Source organism: Dicentrarchus labrax, unplaced genomic scaffold, assembly GCF_905237075.1.
Source record: "Dicentrarchus labrax unplaced genomic scaffold, dlabrax2021, whole genome shotgun sequence".
Taxonomy (NCBI): Eukaryota; Metazoa; Chordata; class Actinopteri; family Moronidae; genus Dicentrarchus; species Dicentrarchus labrax.
This window is the reverse complement of record NW_026136720.1, coordinates 11,581,856-11,598,822: the sequence shown is the minus strand read 5'-3', so window position 1 is coordinate 11,598,822 and position 16,967 is coordinate 11,581,856. Positions and strand designations below refer to the sequence as shown.

The window sequence follows — 16,967 nt, the reverse complement described above, 5'->3', positions numbered from 1 at the left end:
CTTAGAAAGTCATCCTGATAAAGTGATCCCCCACCATTTCTCCTTCTCCCTGTCCTCCCCCTCTTAATCAAATGAGTACTGTGCAGCTGGTGGGGTTGCGGCAAAAAGGGGTACGAGTGTGTGTGCAGAGAAGGTGGAGGGGGGGCTTTGAGAGATGGCGTGAAATTATTGCCTGCTGGTGTATATGTGTCGCTGGGGGTAGTAGGGTAGAGTAGGGGGTTGGGCTGGGGCTGGGGGGGGTGTAATGTCATTGCCTGCTGGTGTATCTGTAGTGGGGGCTCATTTAGATTTAGATTGGTTATGTGAGGAGAGAGCTGAAAGGCCAGCTCATGTTTATGCATGAATCCCAAAGCATGCTGCTGTGGTGGAGCCCTGAGTTAAAGAGACAGAGCTGAAATACATTCGCACATTTAGACACAGCTCTGCTTCTCTTGGTAAAGCTTCAGTTGAAGCGACACTGTGCTATCAGATACATTTCAATCAGTGTGCCTGTGTAGGCCTGTTTGTGGCATTCTGCACACACAGATAGACTCTGTCCAAATGAATATCATGCTGCTTCTTTTATTAAAAAAGTGTCTAGTTTTAGTTTTAAAAACATAAACATCACTACCCACTGCCCGGCTGTGTCCTAAAGATTGCTTTGGTATCTTCTATAGCTGATGCAGAGCTACCCACAGTACATGGGTGTCTCCCACATTACACTCACTCACACACCGAGAGTAATCAGTAAATGTCTTTGAAGGAGAGTTTGTTCAGCACTTCATCAGGTATAAAGTGGTTTTTATTTGGAAATGTGGTCCCTATCCATCTTTTAAATGACTTTTTAATGGTCGTCACACCATCCTAATCAATCATGTGGCAGAGCTAGCCTGCAAGCGCAAATACACTCTATTTATAATTCCTACATTCGGCTGCAAAAACTGACACTATGTGCCTTCTTAGGACTGTAAATGAACAAAAAAATGATTGAAATTGTCTCTCTGATTTTGTGGAAACATTAGAAAGACTTCCTATACTGATCTGGAGCATGCTAGTTATGAGGCACCCTGTGTAATCTGTCTTTATATTATATTGGCTCTATATAGCTCTGTAGAAAGGGCGGATAGTATAACTTTATAAAATACTGCTGTTTACTGTCATTCTTGGAAGTCTACATTCAGGCCCACACTTATTTTGTGACCCCTCACCATCCCCCACCACACTGGTGCCACCCCATGGACCCCCCTTCAGTACTTTACATCTATAATGAGATACAAATACGCATCAGCAGGACAGTGTCTACGCCACGCGTCACTGTGTGAATATTACTCACACTTATTAGCTGGATTATGTTAATCTTTACACTCTCTGCTCACAGACAACAGACTCCCCATGATATGGGGGTGGTCACGGCAGTAAGCGTGTGTTGTCGTGTGTGTTTGTGTGTGTATGGCTGTATGTGTGTGTTGGAGTGATTGCCATGTTGTCAAACTGATCTGCATGTGAAAGGGTGGTCTAATTACATCACTTATGCAAATGAGAAATACATGTATGCATGCACATGCATACACACCACTGACAGCTTACCACTAAGGTCAAAAAGACAGTGTGAGCTATCCTCTTACTGACTAACACAGGGTGGCATCACCACCTGTCAGAGATAGACAAGACTTGACACAGTACATATAAGTCACAATAGCTGTTTTGATACAGTCCTTCAGATAAATAAAAAAAAAGAAAAGTGGATGGGTCTTACAGTAGACTAAAGCACTTAAACTGTTATTGGAAAATTTCCGACTGCATCTCAACTGATTAGTCTTTTTTCAGACTGAAACATTGATAGTATCCCTGTTGGAATGATTGATTGAGTCTGACACATTTTAATTACGCCCAAATTAAATGAATCGGCTGGCGGACTATAAAACATTGCTGTTTAATAACGAGTCCCTCCATTTGCCTTTTTTTTCCCTTCCTTCATCCAATCCCATTTTGGCTGCCCGCACCAAATAACCTCTCTCCATTTAATGATATGCAAATGAATTTTCATGAACCCCATGATCCCATGCGATGATTAAACTGAGATGACATTAGCTGCCATGCTGCTGCCACTGTCAGTGTTTCTGTCTGCCTCCTTTCTCCTTTTCCTTATCTATACCATCTTTCTTCGTATCCACGACAACGGCCAACTGGTGATATTAAGGGGTTCATTGTCACCATTCCCTTATGAATTTGCTTTGTGAGGGATGACATTCTGCGTATCCAGTGTTATTTCATTGAAGTTTTTCCAGTGGCAACAGAGATGGAGCATTAGAGCGCAAAGTGTTTTCGCACCACATGTGGTAGTGGTAAACCAGAGACATACATCTTACAACAATATGCAATTATTGTAAAGCAACAACATCATATAGACAATTTTTGTAACCTTCCACATCTCTTCATTTTCCACTTCCAGTGCTCCCCTCCTGCCGTTCCGTTTCAGTCTGGATTCAGCTCCACCTCTGCTGTCGTTTATTGTACTCCATTTGCATAATGAAGCCCAGGCTTAATTAAGATCCCACTGGAGTCTGGAGCCAAGGATGAAGGAAAGAAGGACGAGGAGGAGGGGAGGGGGGATCCAGCGTTCCTTAGCTTATCCGCACGTGTCCAAATAGGAGGCACAATTTAAGGGGGGAGAAAAGCGTTGACGAGCGATTAAATCGCTAATTATGATCGGCTGTTAGAATTAGTGTGTGGCTGTTAATTAGCTGCAGATGAGATGCCCAGACAGTTGCCCGCCCCTGACGACTGCAGCACCCTCCCTGACTGGCAATAGAGAAACACAGCTTGACACCCTGGAGATGATGCCAACACATCCCTCCCTTTGACACACACAGCAGTCTGAGGGGATATCCCTTTAAGAACATCCCAGGTGTGCATGTGCAGGAAAGAGGCTCTTCATCATCCTTGTCCACCCCACTCCCACTGTTCTTCGTTAAGCACAAAATTCCTCATTTTTTCTTCTTCTATAGCTTTTATTCATTTTGCTCATTATTCCTGTTCTCTTCCTCTCCATACTGGAATGGTACGATCCCTTGTCTAAGTTCTTTGTAATGGGCAGCAGCTTCCTTCCAGTGCAGCAGTTGGCACTGAGTAGAGTTGGCATTGAGGAAATGGTTTTTGTCCCATACTCCCACCACAGTTGCATTTGTGGCTCTGGTTTCAACCTTCTGCTACTATTTTGTATCCGCATTTACTACGCTTTTGTACGGCTTCTGGTGGCGCCCGTGAATGCCTCCCAGTTTGCGTCTGGCATGGTGCCATCTCTGTTTCTGGTCTCTCCCTTGAGGGGATGGCATCGCCAAAACATTTAAGGCATCCGAAATGTTCTGCTCACCGTATGGAGGTTTCTGTTTGCAAATGTGTGTGTTATGTTGGCTTGGCAGTGTGCCATCTCTCTCCCCGTGCCCTCGCCACCCCTTAAAAGATGCCATCACAGAATCGCTGGCAACCGTTGCCTGGGCACCTCTTCTTGGCTTTGTCCTAGCAAACAAACGGTGATTAGCAGCAAATCCTCAGAGGTGAGTCTCCACGTCTTCGACTAAGACAGTTCTCCACCGACCGCTTTGATCGCTTTGGTTATGCCATGACTGCAGGCTGGCATGGTGCCCGCTGGCTGGCACGCAGCGGCTGGCATGGAGAGAAAGAAAAGTAGGAAAATGGACAGAATGCAGGATTTTCCGCTGACGTTTTCCTTCGTATGATCAATGGTCATCACAGAGTTACACCTTACAGTTTCATAGTACCATCCATTTCTCTCTTCAACATCCTTCTATGCTTCCCTTCATTAATCTACATCTGAGTCATCCTCTGTCTGCTGGCATCTTGCTTGCTCACTTCCATGCTCTACTGTCCTCTGATGTTTTCTATATATTCCTTTTCTCTGCCCATTGTGCTGTTTGTTTCGCCCCATTGTGCCTGTGCCAAGCTGGCACTATGGTAGTAGTATGGAGGTCTGTTTCTCTTCCTCTTCCATTCTTATTCTCCTCGCCCCTTTGCCCATGCCCATGCCCGCCCCCGCTCAAGTCCTGACTGGATGGCACTGTGCCAACCTGCCACCGCCATCGCTCTCATTTGTAGCTCATCCCTCTGTTGCCCTTCCCCCTGTCTCTACATTTCCATCCCTCTCTCTTCCTCTCATTTCATTCATCCACTTTCTGAATCATTTAGCCTCTCTGTGTATATGAAATGCTCTGTTTGTATATACACAACATTACTTAACTGACACACATACGACTTTTCATTTCTTAAAAGCATGCCGTAATTCGTCGGTCTTTGTTGTCATTTGGGAGACTTTTTTGGCACCTGAAGGAATGCCCTGAGTGCCTGCTTGGTAGGTAATTACCGCAGCAGTTACTTATTCCACCGAGACAAGAGGAGAAAGACGGAGAGAGCCCTGAGTTTCGAGAAAGCTTGTGTTGTTTTAATTAACTTTTGCCAACCCCCATCATGTGTGCTTCGCTTCACATCTCTAACATCCTTTTTCCAGGTTGTGCTTGTTCACACACGCACTATACCGCAAAACGATTGATCCGATTATCAGTAAAATCGATTAAGTACTATTGACTTCACCCTCTTTACTAAAATGGCCCTTGCTCCCTTGTTTTTCTTTTTTATCCACCTCTTTAAAACCTCTCGTGTCAAACAAAAGCTGCCAGTGGTGGTGGAGGTATTAAGCAAATACTCTCATTAGTACACAAAACATAATGAATATGTAAATGATGTGTGTAATTTATGCATGGGCTGAGGGACTTGTTCTCTTTTCAGTCATCCATTGTATTCACTCTATTTATATCCCCTTTGCTTAAAACTTCACACTCTTACGCCAATTCTGCTCCTTTCAACCTGTGAATGAATCCATGGGGGGCTTCTATTGGTTTCACTATTGTCTCTAGTCACTATTTTTTTTACTCACTTCTCCTTGCCTTTAAGCATAATTTGTAGTTTCTAACAGTCTCTCAGTCTCTCTCTTTTTCTCTGTTTGCTTCTTTCGGCTCACAGTCTGTCCTCTCCAAAAACAAACCCTGCAGTGACGCATTAAACCAACAACTGAGTGTTTGAACAACGTCTTTCTTCCAGGAATATGAATACTGAATAATCTATCCTCAAAAATCATATCCACACGACTGTGCTGTTTTCCCCTTGTCCCTCTGTGACTGTGTTGATCTTAATGTGTGGTCCAAACTGTGTGGTTAATTTAAACGTGTCTTGATAGACGGTGAGTAGCCTTGCTCCTGTCTAGGATAAACACCTATAATACTCTGGCTCCCTTGGCAATCACCATAGCAACAAACCATGGTACCCACGTGAGTTGCATAATAAGATGTTCCCCAAGACCAGGGACCATAAAGCCGCGACAAACTAGATACCCATAGCGATGAACGTGAATCAGAAAATAACCATTCAAATGTCAAATTTCACCTCTGACTCATTCCAGACAATCCTTTTCTAATCATCAATAAGGCTTGCATCATACAACACACACTCTCAGATGCACATGCACCTTCTCTCTGTCTCTCCAGACCTTAACAGGTGCTGATGAGCCGCAGTCAATGATTGTAATGAGCTATCGATCACCGTGGGAAAACAGAGGGACAGAGAGGGGTGAGGAAGGTAGGGGGAACCAGAGGACACACACACAAACAGAAGGAGGTGGACTGCCAGAAAAAAAACTTCAGATGAACTAAATGGAGACAAGCTACCCAAGACAGAGTATCAATACTTGCTTTAATCAAGTCTTTATCTCCTATTGTTCTGCTTAAAATAGAATTTATGGGAATGTGCTTTCTGCCAGCCCAGTTTGAAGGGAACTGTTTCAATTCAGAGCAGCTTCTGGACTGGCTGATCCGCTCTGGATGACCGTGCAGACATGCTTGTCATGACGGAGTCCAGATGCCAGTGAATGGCACTGACGCAGTATCTCTATTTTCTTGTCTTTTTGTGCTGTATGCATGGAGTGGAGGCAGACAGCTTTAGGGAAGGGGGAGGAGCGTTGTGTGTGTGTGTGTGTGTGTGTGTGTGTGTGTGTGTGTGTGTGTGTGTGGTGTGTGTTGGCTGGCGTTTCAGATAATGAAATGCAGCAGGGAACAAAGAGCTGGGGGCCCCTATTCTCTGTGCTGCAGCTTCATTTTCACTCCCGTCAGTCTATGATTCTTCCATACCCTCTTTCTTGTGTACGTGTATGTGTGTGTGTTTATGTTTGTATGAGTAGTTTGTTGTGTGTACCACTGTCCCCCTCCTCCTCCTGTTAGTATTCTGCATGGCAGATCCCCCTAATGTAATAACTGTGTCTGCATGTCTAATTTACAGCAGGAGAGAGTAAATAGCCTGTGGTTAATTACAGTACGTGTGGGTGTGTGTATGTGTGTGTGTGTCTATGCATGTGTCTACACACGCGTGGGTGTGTCAGAATGATTTATGAGTTGCAAATAGCTACACCAGTGGCCCGTTTCTCCTCACTTAGTTTTTAATCTGTCTTTCCATTAATTTTCCTGGAGATGTTATTATGGTTTTATAACCGTGTGCACGAGGATGCACATGTGAGTGCACGTATGTGTTAATGAGACAGAGGTGTGGACATTTTGTGAGGATTGCGGCTTCTCGGGCACCTGAGCTACACTTTGCGTTTTCCCCCGTTTCTACTTTTTCCATTTCACTTCCTTCCTTTCCCTGTTTCTATTTTCCGGTGCTTCATTCACTCTCTTCATTGAGAGCCACAATGAACACAGATCTTTATTGACAGTACATGGTAGAACATGGAAACAGCAGGTCAATCCGTTTAGCCCAAGGGCCGATACACCAATTCACCAATTTGTCAGTGTTAGTTTGAGAGAGAAAAGCAGCTAATCTCTCCTCTCTGCTCTCTATTGATCACACACTTAGACTCCACTTCTCTGTCTAAACACTATTGATTCCCTCTCTCTCTCAATCTCTTTCTCTCTCTCCCTCTCTTTCTGTCTTGCCCTCGCCACATACCACAGCTCTCAACACATCTTCCCTTCATACACTCATGACTACTTCTCAGATAACAGCCAGAATAATGTACATGTACATGAAGCCCTGAGTCACATTTTTGATGAATACTCGGGAATAGTTTAGCATGAACAAAATAAGACTTAGAAGTAATTTCAGTAACACTGTATTATGCATGGAGCTTATCAACTATACAAAGCATTTTAGAGTTTGGTTCACAAGTGTCACAAATTATTGTTCCCTGCTGCGTACTTTCAAACGCTTATGCATGGTCTCATTAAAAAAATCAATTACTTAGCAACCCCTCTACAACGTGAATACAGACCATGATTAAAAATTCACTGTCGGGTACATTGTCTCGTGGCTTTGTTTTTCAGTCTCACATCATAAGGTGCACTTGAAAAGGACTACATTCCTGTCAAGATGAAGGCTATGTAAAAACTATACAATGATTATCTTATGGGAGATGTCCCCCAGCTTTTTTTTTTTTTTTTTAACATCAATTCAAATTGAGTGAAGGATATCTATTTGATTGGATGTATCTTGTAGGGACCCCTGTCATGACAAATGTTAGTTGAGATGTACGAATTGGTCGCGGAGGGATTGTACTGTAGACAGGAAGATGAAAGAGAGAGGGAGAGTGAAAGATGTGACGAAAACAGAATATAGCATTTATTATATCTATTTCTCTCAAACCTAATGTCAAATTAATGAAATGTAAACAGGGAATCCCAACTATTAGTACACATGCTGTAAAAAACAGCCATGCACCCATGGGTTTCACTATCCTCCACACATGGCTCTTATTTATAAGACTGGTGCACCACCTACTGGTGATATTATCCCATTACAGACACCTTTAGTTGTTGCAGGTTACAAAACACGGACACATTGCTTGTGTAACTCAAAATCAGCTGTTTGGTAACCAGCACTGAGGGTAGGTGGAGGATCTCGTGGAGTGCTTTATTTTCTCAATGCCTGACTTTAAGCTATGTAACGTTACTATTATATTATTTATTAGAAATTAGCAGCAGTTTTAAGGCATTTTATAGCTATAATTTTATCGTCACCTTTTTTTACTTGAAGATGCCTCCTTCAACTGGTGCAGAAGACAGAAAAGCCTTAGTGAGAAAGATGTTAAGGGAAGTTCTGGTGGGTCGAGAGGATCCAGAGGGGTTTTTCGCCATGTGTGTGTCCGCCCTGGGGTACCAGGAGACCCGGTCACAGTTTCTGTCCCTCATCCAGCCTCTGTCCACGGCCAACCGCTCCCTGCACTCCACCCTGACCTCCATCTACAAGGATTATTTCTCTAAGGTCAGTGAGTGTTGTGACAGTTTTTAATACACGGGTTATAAAGAATACATTTCTGGAAATAGCTTTTTTTTCTCTTAATAGGACATAAAAAGTGTGTTTAAAACCCCCAGTAAAACGACAACAACGCAATTACTAACCCTAATCCAAAAAATATTTATCTAAAGTTGGACTGTTGTGTCTTACTTACCCATTTAACCTGCATATAGCGATTATTCACCACTACGAGAGGCAAAAATACTCAAAATGAGCGAAAACTGTAGGTGAAGAACGGCTAGCTAACGTGTTAGCAAACAACAAGTTAAAGTTAAGTAACGTTAACATTCAGAGAATAGACCAACGGCCATATTGAAAATAAATTTAATTACATTTAAGTCCCACTTTTATTGACATTTTATCCCTTTTTTGGTCTATCAGCTCTTAAGAAAAATACCTGACCCTTCTTAATACGTTAATGTCTTCATCAGTCCCTCCTTTACTCTTTAGCTTTAGCTTTGTGGTAGCTCCTGGTCGGTTCACGGTTTTTAGTATTGTTTTGGTTTTCTCGGACCAAACACACCAAAACAGAAAGTAAATCAAATTAAATATGTATATAAATGGAAAATGAAATACAATTTGTAAAAAACAAAACATTTCATATAACAATATTAATAATTATATTAACAGAGTGTACAAAAAAATAGAATTTAACCACATATATAGGTAAAGGTATACCTATAGCCCTGTATACCTGCAGTAAATACCCAATAATAATTAAATAATTCAAAATTACCACCATAAAATCAATAAAGTAATTTACTTACATTTACAAGAGATTATATTGCACAATGCACAATTTTCGCTCACCTTTCCACAAACATGTACTTCTCTATGTAATACATAATACATGTGTACAATAAAATGGGCAGTATTGATACCTTAAAAGCAATGTTTATTAAAAATGGATAAAAGGAAAGCCTGCTTTGGGTTTCTGGGATACTTTGGACAGTCATTTAATGGGAGACCAGATACTTGTTTATTGTAAAAATTACCTTATTAAACATTCAAGTTTTAACCACATAACTCAATGTAAGAGACATTAACACTAGCTAGCTTATACGTTTCTCCAACAGTGAGCTTGATGGTCTATGATAAAAAATAATACAATTATAATAAATAACTGAAACAGCTTGCTCTCTTGCTCATGTTGCACTTGTTTGATTGTTCATATTTGCATGTTCCTGAAATTTGCCATCCCTACCCCAAAGACTATAAGCAGTTTTTTGTAATAATGGGTTGTCCTGATCAAATTGTAGACTGAAGATGATGAACTGGAACTTGCGTTGGTTCTCTCTCTACTGGAAATGAAAGAGCAGCAGCTGTCAACCCCCAGCCACGAGTCCCGGCCTCAGCAACCTGGAGACAGACTGAATCAGAGAAGCTCCCTTCAACTGATCTCGGTATCTCAGCCACAGGGAAGCAGCCACACCCAAGTAGTAGATGTAGTTGGCCGGAGAGAAACCACCAACTCACCACAAACTGAACCCACAACTCGAGGGACTGAGCTTCGGAAGAACACACAAGTTTACAAATATAATAAGGAGGCACCGGAAACAAGTCAGACTGTGTGTGTCTCCAGATTGTCTGTCTCATTTTCCAAGCAAGAAATGGTTGAAGAAGGCGACCAAGTAATGGGCGAGGGAGATTTGAATAAATCAGACAAACCAAAACGCTCTAAGAACAGGCGTCAGCGGCGCAAAGGCACTGGCCAGCAGGTTGTGGGTTTGCCTTGTTCTCCATCAGCTCCAACACCGGTGCTGCTCTGGTTCAGGAGGGACTTGCGACTTTGTGACAACCCTGCTCTCAATGGCTCATTGGAGGTTGGTGCACCTGTTATCCCCGTCTTCATCTGGAGCCCTGAAGAGGAGGAGGGACCTGGGATTACGGTGGCTATGGGGGGAGCTTGTGAGTTGACAGAGCACATCACTTCCTTGTCTTATAACTTTTCATACAAGACTAAAGCTTATTCATTTGCAAGTTTCCTGACTGTTGTCTAATCACATCTTTTTTTTATTTTATCACAGGTAAATACTGGCTTCATCAAGCTTTGTCTTGTTTCTGTTCATCTCTGGAGCGCATTGGCAGCCATCTTGTCTTCCTCAAGGCAAGTGGAGAGGGGAAGGAGGTTGGATCTTCTTTGCGTACGCTTAAGCAACTTGTAAAGGAGACAGGGGCGAGAACAGTCTTGGCTAATGCCCTCTACGAGCCCTGGCTGAAGGAGAGGGATGATGTGGTGGTCTCAGCCCTTCAGAAAGATGGCGTTGAATGCCGGATGGTCCACTCGTACTGTCTCAGAGACCCCTACTCTGTCACCACGGACGGTGTGGGACTCAGAGGTTAGTCACAACGGAATTAATTTGATGTATGGAGCTTGGTTAAATATTTGTTGTTAATATCAATGTATGGCAATATAAGCTGATTGTCAATATGTTCATTTTATGGTGAACTCTAGGAATAGGTTCAGTGTCTCACTTCATGAGCTGCTGTAGACAGAACCCAGGACCTGCATTAGGGGTTCCCATGGACCCTCCTGTATCTCTGCCCACACCTGGCCACTGGCCTCAGGGTGTCTCTTTGGATACGCTAAGCCTGGCACGCATGCCCCGCAGGAAAGATGGCACAACGGTCAGTAACCACCAGCAGAGCAATCCTGTAGGGACGAGCTATAGCCCAATATACAATTAAAATTAGATCATGAAGTCCTCTTATTTGTTTGTGTTCATTTTGGCATTCAGATTGACTGGGCAGCAAACATTCGTAAAGCCTGGGATTTCAGTGAAGAAGGAGCACATGCCCAGCTGGAGGCCTTTCTTCAGGATGGTAAGACACATTGCATGCACACTGTAAACATATAAACACTTAAAGGACCAGTGTTTGTTTGATTTGTCTGTGCTGGGCTACTGTAGGAACACTACACTAGATAAAAAAAACCTTAATTCTAAGTTAACGAAAACACAACAATTCTTATTTTCAGAGTTTTATACACTAATGAAAACATACCTGTGAATATATCTTCCCTATCTGCCAGTAGGTCCTCCTGAACGTTACACACTAGACCTTTAAGAAAAGAGGAGTAGTTCTAACAGCACCTTTTGATTCCCCAATGTATCCTAGGTGTGTATAGATATGAAAAGGAGTCAGGCAGAGCGGATGCACCAAATACCAGCTGTCTGTCTCCCTACCTACACTTTGGTCAGCTCAGCCCACGCTGGCTGCTGTGGGACGCCAAAGGGGCACGCTGTAGACCCCCAAAGTTCCAACGTAAACTGGCGTGGAGAGATTTGGCTTACTGGCAGCTGATATTGTTTCCTGACCTCCCCTGGGAATCCCTCAGGCCTCCATACAAGGTAGGAATTGGCTGCAAATATCTTGACAACACATTAACACTTTAAATGTTTCATATTAATTTAAAGAAAGAATTTTATAAAGTTGTCAGTAATTAAAAGGCTATATCACACTATGAAGAACTATGTTTATAGCAAAGCATTATTCATCCACTGGTAATTGCAGGCTCTGCGGTGGAGCAGGGATCGGGGCCACCTGAAGGCCTGGCAGAGAGGACAAACAGGCTACCCTCTGGTGGATGCAGCCATGAGGCAGCTGTGGCTGACAGGCTGGATGAATAACTACATGAGACACGTGGTGGCATCTTTTCTCATAGCATATCTCTACCTGCCCTGGCAAGAAGGCTATCGCTGGTTCCAGGTGAGACGAACACAGGCATATCACATTCAGCAGCACAGTATAATAAGTACTGTTTATTGACTGTATCCACGTATGTTTAAGGACACCCTGGTGGATGCAGATGTTGCCATAGATGCTATGATGTGGCAGAATGGAGGCATGTGTGGTCTGGATCACTGGAACTTTGTCATGCACCCCGTCGATGCAGCAATGACCTGTGATCCGTACGGCAGCTATGTTAGGAAATGGTGTCCTGAACTTGCAGATCTGCCTGATGAGCTTATTCACAAACCCTGGAAATGTCCCGCATCCATGCTTCGACGTGCTGGTGAGGAAGTTATCATCATCTATTGGCTTCTTTAGTTAGCTGTTCAGTCCAAAAGAAAACACTCCTTTGTTTTGAAACATGCTGCCTACAGCATAATTACACAACCTAACATACTTTCCTTGCTCTCGTCACTGTTTAGGTGTAGTGTTTGGCCAGACGTATCCTGAGCGAATAATAACAGACCTGGAGGAGCGGAGGAGTCAGTCTTTGCAAGATGTAGCGCTGGTGCGGAAGGAGTTCGGACAGTATGTGGATAAGCGCTCAGGCTCTGACTTGGTGCCTCTGCCCCCACGCCTTGTCTCCGAGGCTCTAGGCTTATCAGACAGGGATGGGGGTGTGGTGACAGCCGGGAAGCAGTTCCTGTTGCCTGTTATCACCCGCATGGAATTCAAACACCAACTTGAAGATCCAGATGCAGATGCCGCCTCAAATCCCTACAATGCTGTTCTTAAAGGATACGTGAGCCGTAAGAGGGATGAGACCATTGCCTTCCTTAATGAGAGAGACTTTACTGCCAGTGTGATGTATGAGGGAACCCAGAGAAAGGAGAGGCTGGAGAGTGATTATCGCAGAATGGAGGGACTCCCTCAACCTCCTGCACCTCGGGGCAGAGCCAGACGAACTCCAACAGCAAAGGACAGGTTTTCTATAGTACCTGGTGGGGCGGTCACTTCACTCAGGTGACCCAGAGGTCAAAACTGAAAGTTTACAGGTTCAAGGTGACCAGTTACTATTAAAATGCGAAAAAAGTACAAAATGTTACAGAATAATCTTCAAGATGAGGCAAGAACAGGCCAATGTGGATAGAGTGAGGAAAATTTGCTTGTGTTGAAACAATCACAACAATGTGTGCCAGGGGGTTGCAAAATGCTCCTAACATTTTGTACATTAAATATTCAGTATAATCTCAGGTATTGAGCAATGGCGTCATTCTAGGTAACAATACACTTGATGTCAGTGCAGCTTCCTTTCTTAAAGGCCCATTCTGTATTCTTAAACATAAATATACACATACATTGTAGCGTTTGAGTGTTTACAATCTGATGTAAGCAACATCAGATATCTGATATATCGGTGTGTGAATCAAAATACTTCAGTGAAGTTGGAGGTTTTTATCAGGTTCCAATTTTATATTTTGGTTGTCGGGTTACCTTTTTGTATGAGTTTAAGTGGAAGTATAACTGGGTCTGATGTTAGACTTAATGGTGTGTATGGTCAGAACAGTGATTGAATGAAACTGTCAGACAAAGCATGTCACATGTTCAGTGCCTTATGACAAGCTGTCATTTTTAAAACTGCCCATACTTATAAAGTTTAAACTTTGGAAAATAAAAAAATGAAAGAAAGCACAAGGTTTCAGGAAATGTTTATTTTCTACTTTACAGGTCCCTTGTCTACAGTGTTGCTGTCAAACATGCAGTGTAGACCAACATTATTATTAACACCATAAAGACCAAAGTGCTTTTTTAAGTCTAACATTGACCTAGAAAACAGAAATTCAAGTTTTCTTTGACTGAAATGCTTGGACAATTCTATTGACTGAGTCTCAGTGTCTTCTGTTTGAGGATTTGAGGTTGCAATAACTCAACATTGGAGGTTAAGTCAGAGCAGACAGGTCCTCTAAAATCAGTCTTTAACAGTAGATAAAGGATTCCTAATGTTCACAGCTCTACAGCACTGGCAGGTCAGCAATCTGGAGCTCTTGAGCCCTCCCTGGTGGATGATAAGTATAGCATTGTAGCTGACCCAGGCACAACCCTTGGGTCTCCCTGCCAGTGGTGTTTGAAAAGGAGAAAGGGGTCATAGCACTTATTAGGAGGTGTGTTAGGTTAGTCCTCAATGGAGCGGATGTATCTCTCGTAGGCTGCTTCCTCCATTAGAGCATCAAGCTCTGCAGGGTTGGCGATGGTCATCTTCATCAGCCAACCTATGTTGAAAAGGTTAAAGTCATGTTAAGCAATGACTAAAGGATCATATCAGTGCATACTTCAGCCCATTTGTCACAAGTCAAATATTTTTAACATCACTGCCACCATTGACTTCTTTTTTTTTTATTATAGTATGAAAATCTATTTAAGACAGTAAACCTGCTTGAGTTTGGTAATCCATCACAGTGAAAAATAGTTCTGTGTTATTGTTAAGTTACATTATGAACCCACAGTGAAAGTATCAGTGGCAAGGCCAAATGTGTGAAGGAGAGATATTGTAGGTCCTTCCTTACTGCTGCTGTCAGACTGTTCAACAACCAGCACTGCTCCCAGTAGATTCTTACTGTTTTTTTTCTCTTGTACAGTGTTTTTTTTATTTTATTTTTTATTTATTATTTTCCTACTCTTACTGTTTTTTCTCTATCCACTTTGCTGCTGTAACATTGGAATTTCCCCATTGTGGGACAAATAGAGGAATATCTTATCTTATCTTATCTCAAGGTTAATTTTTACATAATAAGTCAAGCTTATACAAGGTACAATATATCAATTGGAATGATACAAAACTGGCATCATCTCCAGTGGCTGCCTTTTATGTTGTGTTGCATTACTGCCATCTACTGTCCAACAGATAATGAAAGTAAGCAGTTCACTTAAACCTCACCACCTATTACTGTGAATCATTATGGGGAGTAAAACAACAAAACAGGAAAGATATTTTTATAAATGTACATATTTTTTAAGCATTTACATATTAAAGTTTTTGGAACAAGTACAAGCAAAGCATTTATTTGTAAACAGATCTTTTTTGTGTTGTTGTTTGACATAAAAAGCTCCCCCAATGTATATAACTTCAAAGACTGAGAAGATTTATTTTTAAAGATCTATACTCACTCATAAGACAACTACAGTAACAGTTTTCAGAAGGTAAACTAAGACTAGTGTCAATATACTAACTGTTTACGACCCTATCCTCCAAGTTGTTAATATACTCAATATCATCCCACAACGTTTCTACTGTTTAAACTTTAAATGAAGTATCAGTGTAACAAATAACAGAATAATCTCCATGGACTGGAATATATCCTAATGTGTGTGCTTACCATCTTTGTAGCAAGATTTGTTGACCAGACCAGGCTTATCTGCCAGAAGTGTATTGACCTCTACTACTTCTCCGGTCAAAGGGGAATAGAGCTCACTGGCTGCCTTTACACTCTCCAGCGCTCCAAACTCCTCTGTAACAGTGGATGTTAGAAACAAGTGCATTTAGATCACAGGTTATTTTAAAAGCATGGCAACTACATCAAAGGGACAGGGAAATATGAATAAGTTATGCTGACCTTAGTTAAGACGGGTGTTTTGTGCCACAATGACATATATGTACATGTCATTGTGCCACTGGTGGTACAAGCTAAATAAACTTGACAAACAAATGCATCAAATCCTGTACACAAAAGTACAGAGAATTGTTGACTTATACTCACAAACAAACAGGAGAAATAACCCATGTGTGTCCTTTTTGATGCCCTTCGGTTGAATTAAGTAGCTATCTTACTGTCATTTATAAAATAATAACTAGATGTTACATTCAAAAGTAGACAACCAATCATTAGTATGTTGATCAAGTAATTTGAGGTATCACTGTTTATCTGGACACTCTTTTTTTATCTTTGCATATACTGGCTCTATTTTTATCTTATTTATATTCTTCTACGCACCAACATACCAAGGCAGATTCCTTGTATGTGACAATCAACCTGACTGTGACTCTCTTGCCACACTGCCCTGAACTTCATACCTTGCTGAGCCAGCTGTGTTCCCACCTCTGGCAGCCCACAGTAAACTACATCTCCCAGAGCCTCCTGCAAAAAAGCAGAACGCAAGGTCAAAGGGTAGTGGCAGAAACACCTTTTACTTTAATATGTGTGTGTGTGTGTGTGTGTGTGTACGGCCAGGAAGCTTACTTGCGCAAAGTTGCTGATCCCTACAGTCCCAATCCCATCGTCGTCTACTCGAATCCATTCATGCTTGTCAGTGAATTTAAGTGCTGCAAGATAACACAACAGACTCATAACACCAAGAGCCTCCCACTAAGAAGCGGTTAAAGTATTTTGTAATCCCCAGGATGCCCGGGAGAAGAAAAACAAAACCCCGAACAAGACATGCAACAGCATCGCCATCTCTCGTGTCCTTTTCCTCCAGCTAGTTACCCTCTAAAAAATGTGAGCTAACATGCTACAACAAAACACATTCACAGGCCAATACCTGCTGTGAATCGGCTAGAGGAGGCTAGTGTTCTTCCCAAATATGACTGAGGGGCCAGTCGCAACGGAGAAATTGGCGCCGAGCGGGTGAGCAAAGGCAAAACTGTGAAAAAGTTGGAAGACAGAGAGCGGAACAGCCCACAGGCGGCCATCTTTGTCGCTTACTGATGAGAGTGTGGGTCTCTTCTTTGTGGATATTAGAGGCATCGTTAGCTCTTTACTGCCCTCCACTGATCAATGACAACAATGTACTGTATTTGCTTTTATTTGGATCTGATGGGTCTACTTTTTATTGCCTCTTTTCCCCCTCGTATATTGGGATGTGTCCCTGTTCCTGAACAGCAATTTGAAATTAAAATCCATTTAGCTAATATTCAATATGTGTAGCTTTTGTCTTTATTTTTTTTACTTGCATATTTATTTGGT

The 16,967-nt window shown here is 42.3% G+C and overlaps 2 protein-coding genes across 3 annotated transcripts; one reads left to right on the top strand and one right to left on the bottom strand.

Moving 5' to 3' along the window:
• The first annotated feature begins 5,874 nt into the window (after window positions 1-5,874).
• On the top strand, window positions 5,875-13,695 carry si:ch1073-390k14.1 (deoxyribodipyrimidine photo-lyase). 2 transcript variants are annotated; one of them, XM_051382520.1, is made up of 10 exons: window positions 7,899-7,924; window positions 8,074-8,301; window positions 9,594-10,242; window positions 10,362-10,673; window positions 10,790-10,962; window positions 11,073-11,157; window positions 11,452-11,684; window positions 11,848-12,042; window positions 12,124-12,349; window positions 12,489-13,695. In XM_051382520.1, the coding sequence occupies exons 2-10, from the start codon at window positions 8,074-8,076 to the stop codon at window positions 13,031-13,033; spliced, it is 2,646 nt and encodes an 881-aa protein (XP_051238480.1). In that variant the 5' UTR covers window positions 7,899-7,924; the 3' UTR covers window positions 13,034-13,695. The 2 variants fall into 2 exon arrangements, with proteins under 2 accessions (XP_051238479.1, XP_051238480.1); XM_051382519.1 differs by having other exon boundaries at window positions 5,875-8,301.
• Window positions 13,696-13,703: 8 nt separating this feature from the next.
• On the bottom strand, window positions 13,704-16,723 carry LOC127353355 (glycine cleavage system H protein, mitochondrial). The gene is made up of 5 exons (XM_051382527.1): window positions 16,543-16,723; window positions 16,242-16,324; window positions 16,076-16,139; window positions 15,381-15,512; window positions 13,704-14,276 (listed from the first exon to the last, which is right to left on the bottom strand). The coding sequence occupies exons 1-5, from the start codon at window positions 16,691-16,693 to the stop codon at window positions 14,179-14,181; spliced, it is 528 nt and encodes a 175-aa protein (XP_051238487.1). The 5' UTR covers window positions 16,694-16,723; the 3' UTR covers window positions 13,704-14,178.
• Between the last annotated feature and the right edge of the window lie 244 nt (window positions 16,724-16,967).

Bases quoted from the DNA above. Each gene is read 5' to 3' on its own strand.
- si:ch1073-390k14.1 (XM_051382519.1), top strand. From the start codon at position 8,074: ATGCCTCCTTCAACTGGTGCAGAAGACAGAAAAGCCTTAGTGAGAAAG. The intron at 10,963-11,072 runs GTCAGTAACCAC...TTTGGCATTCAG, and splicing joins GCAGGAAAGATGGCACAACG to ATTGACTGGGCAGCAAACAT. The intron at 11,158-11,451 runs GTAAGACACATT...AATGTATCCTAG, and splicing joins GGAGGCCTTTCTTCAGGATG to GTGTGTATAGATATGAAAAG.
- LOC127353355 (XM_051382527.1), bottom strand. From the start codon at position 16,693: ATGGCCGCCTGTGGGCTGTTCCGCTCTCTGTCTTCCAACTTTTTCACA. The intron at 16,325-16,542 runs GTATTGGCCTGT...GTTATCTTGCAG, and splicing joins CTCTAGCCGATTCACAGCAG to CACTTAAATTCACTGACAAG. The intron at 16,140-16,241 runs GTAAGCTTCCTG...GCTTTTTTGCAG, and splicing joins GGATCAGCAACTTTGCGCAA to GAGGCTCTGGGAGATGTAGT.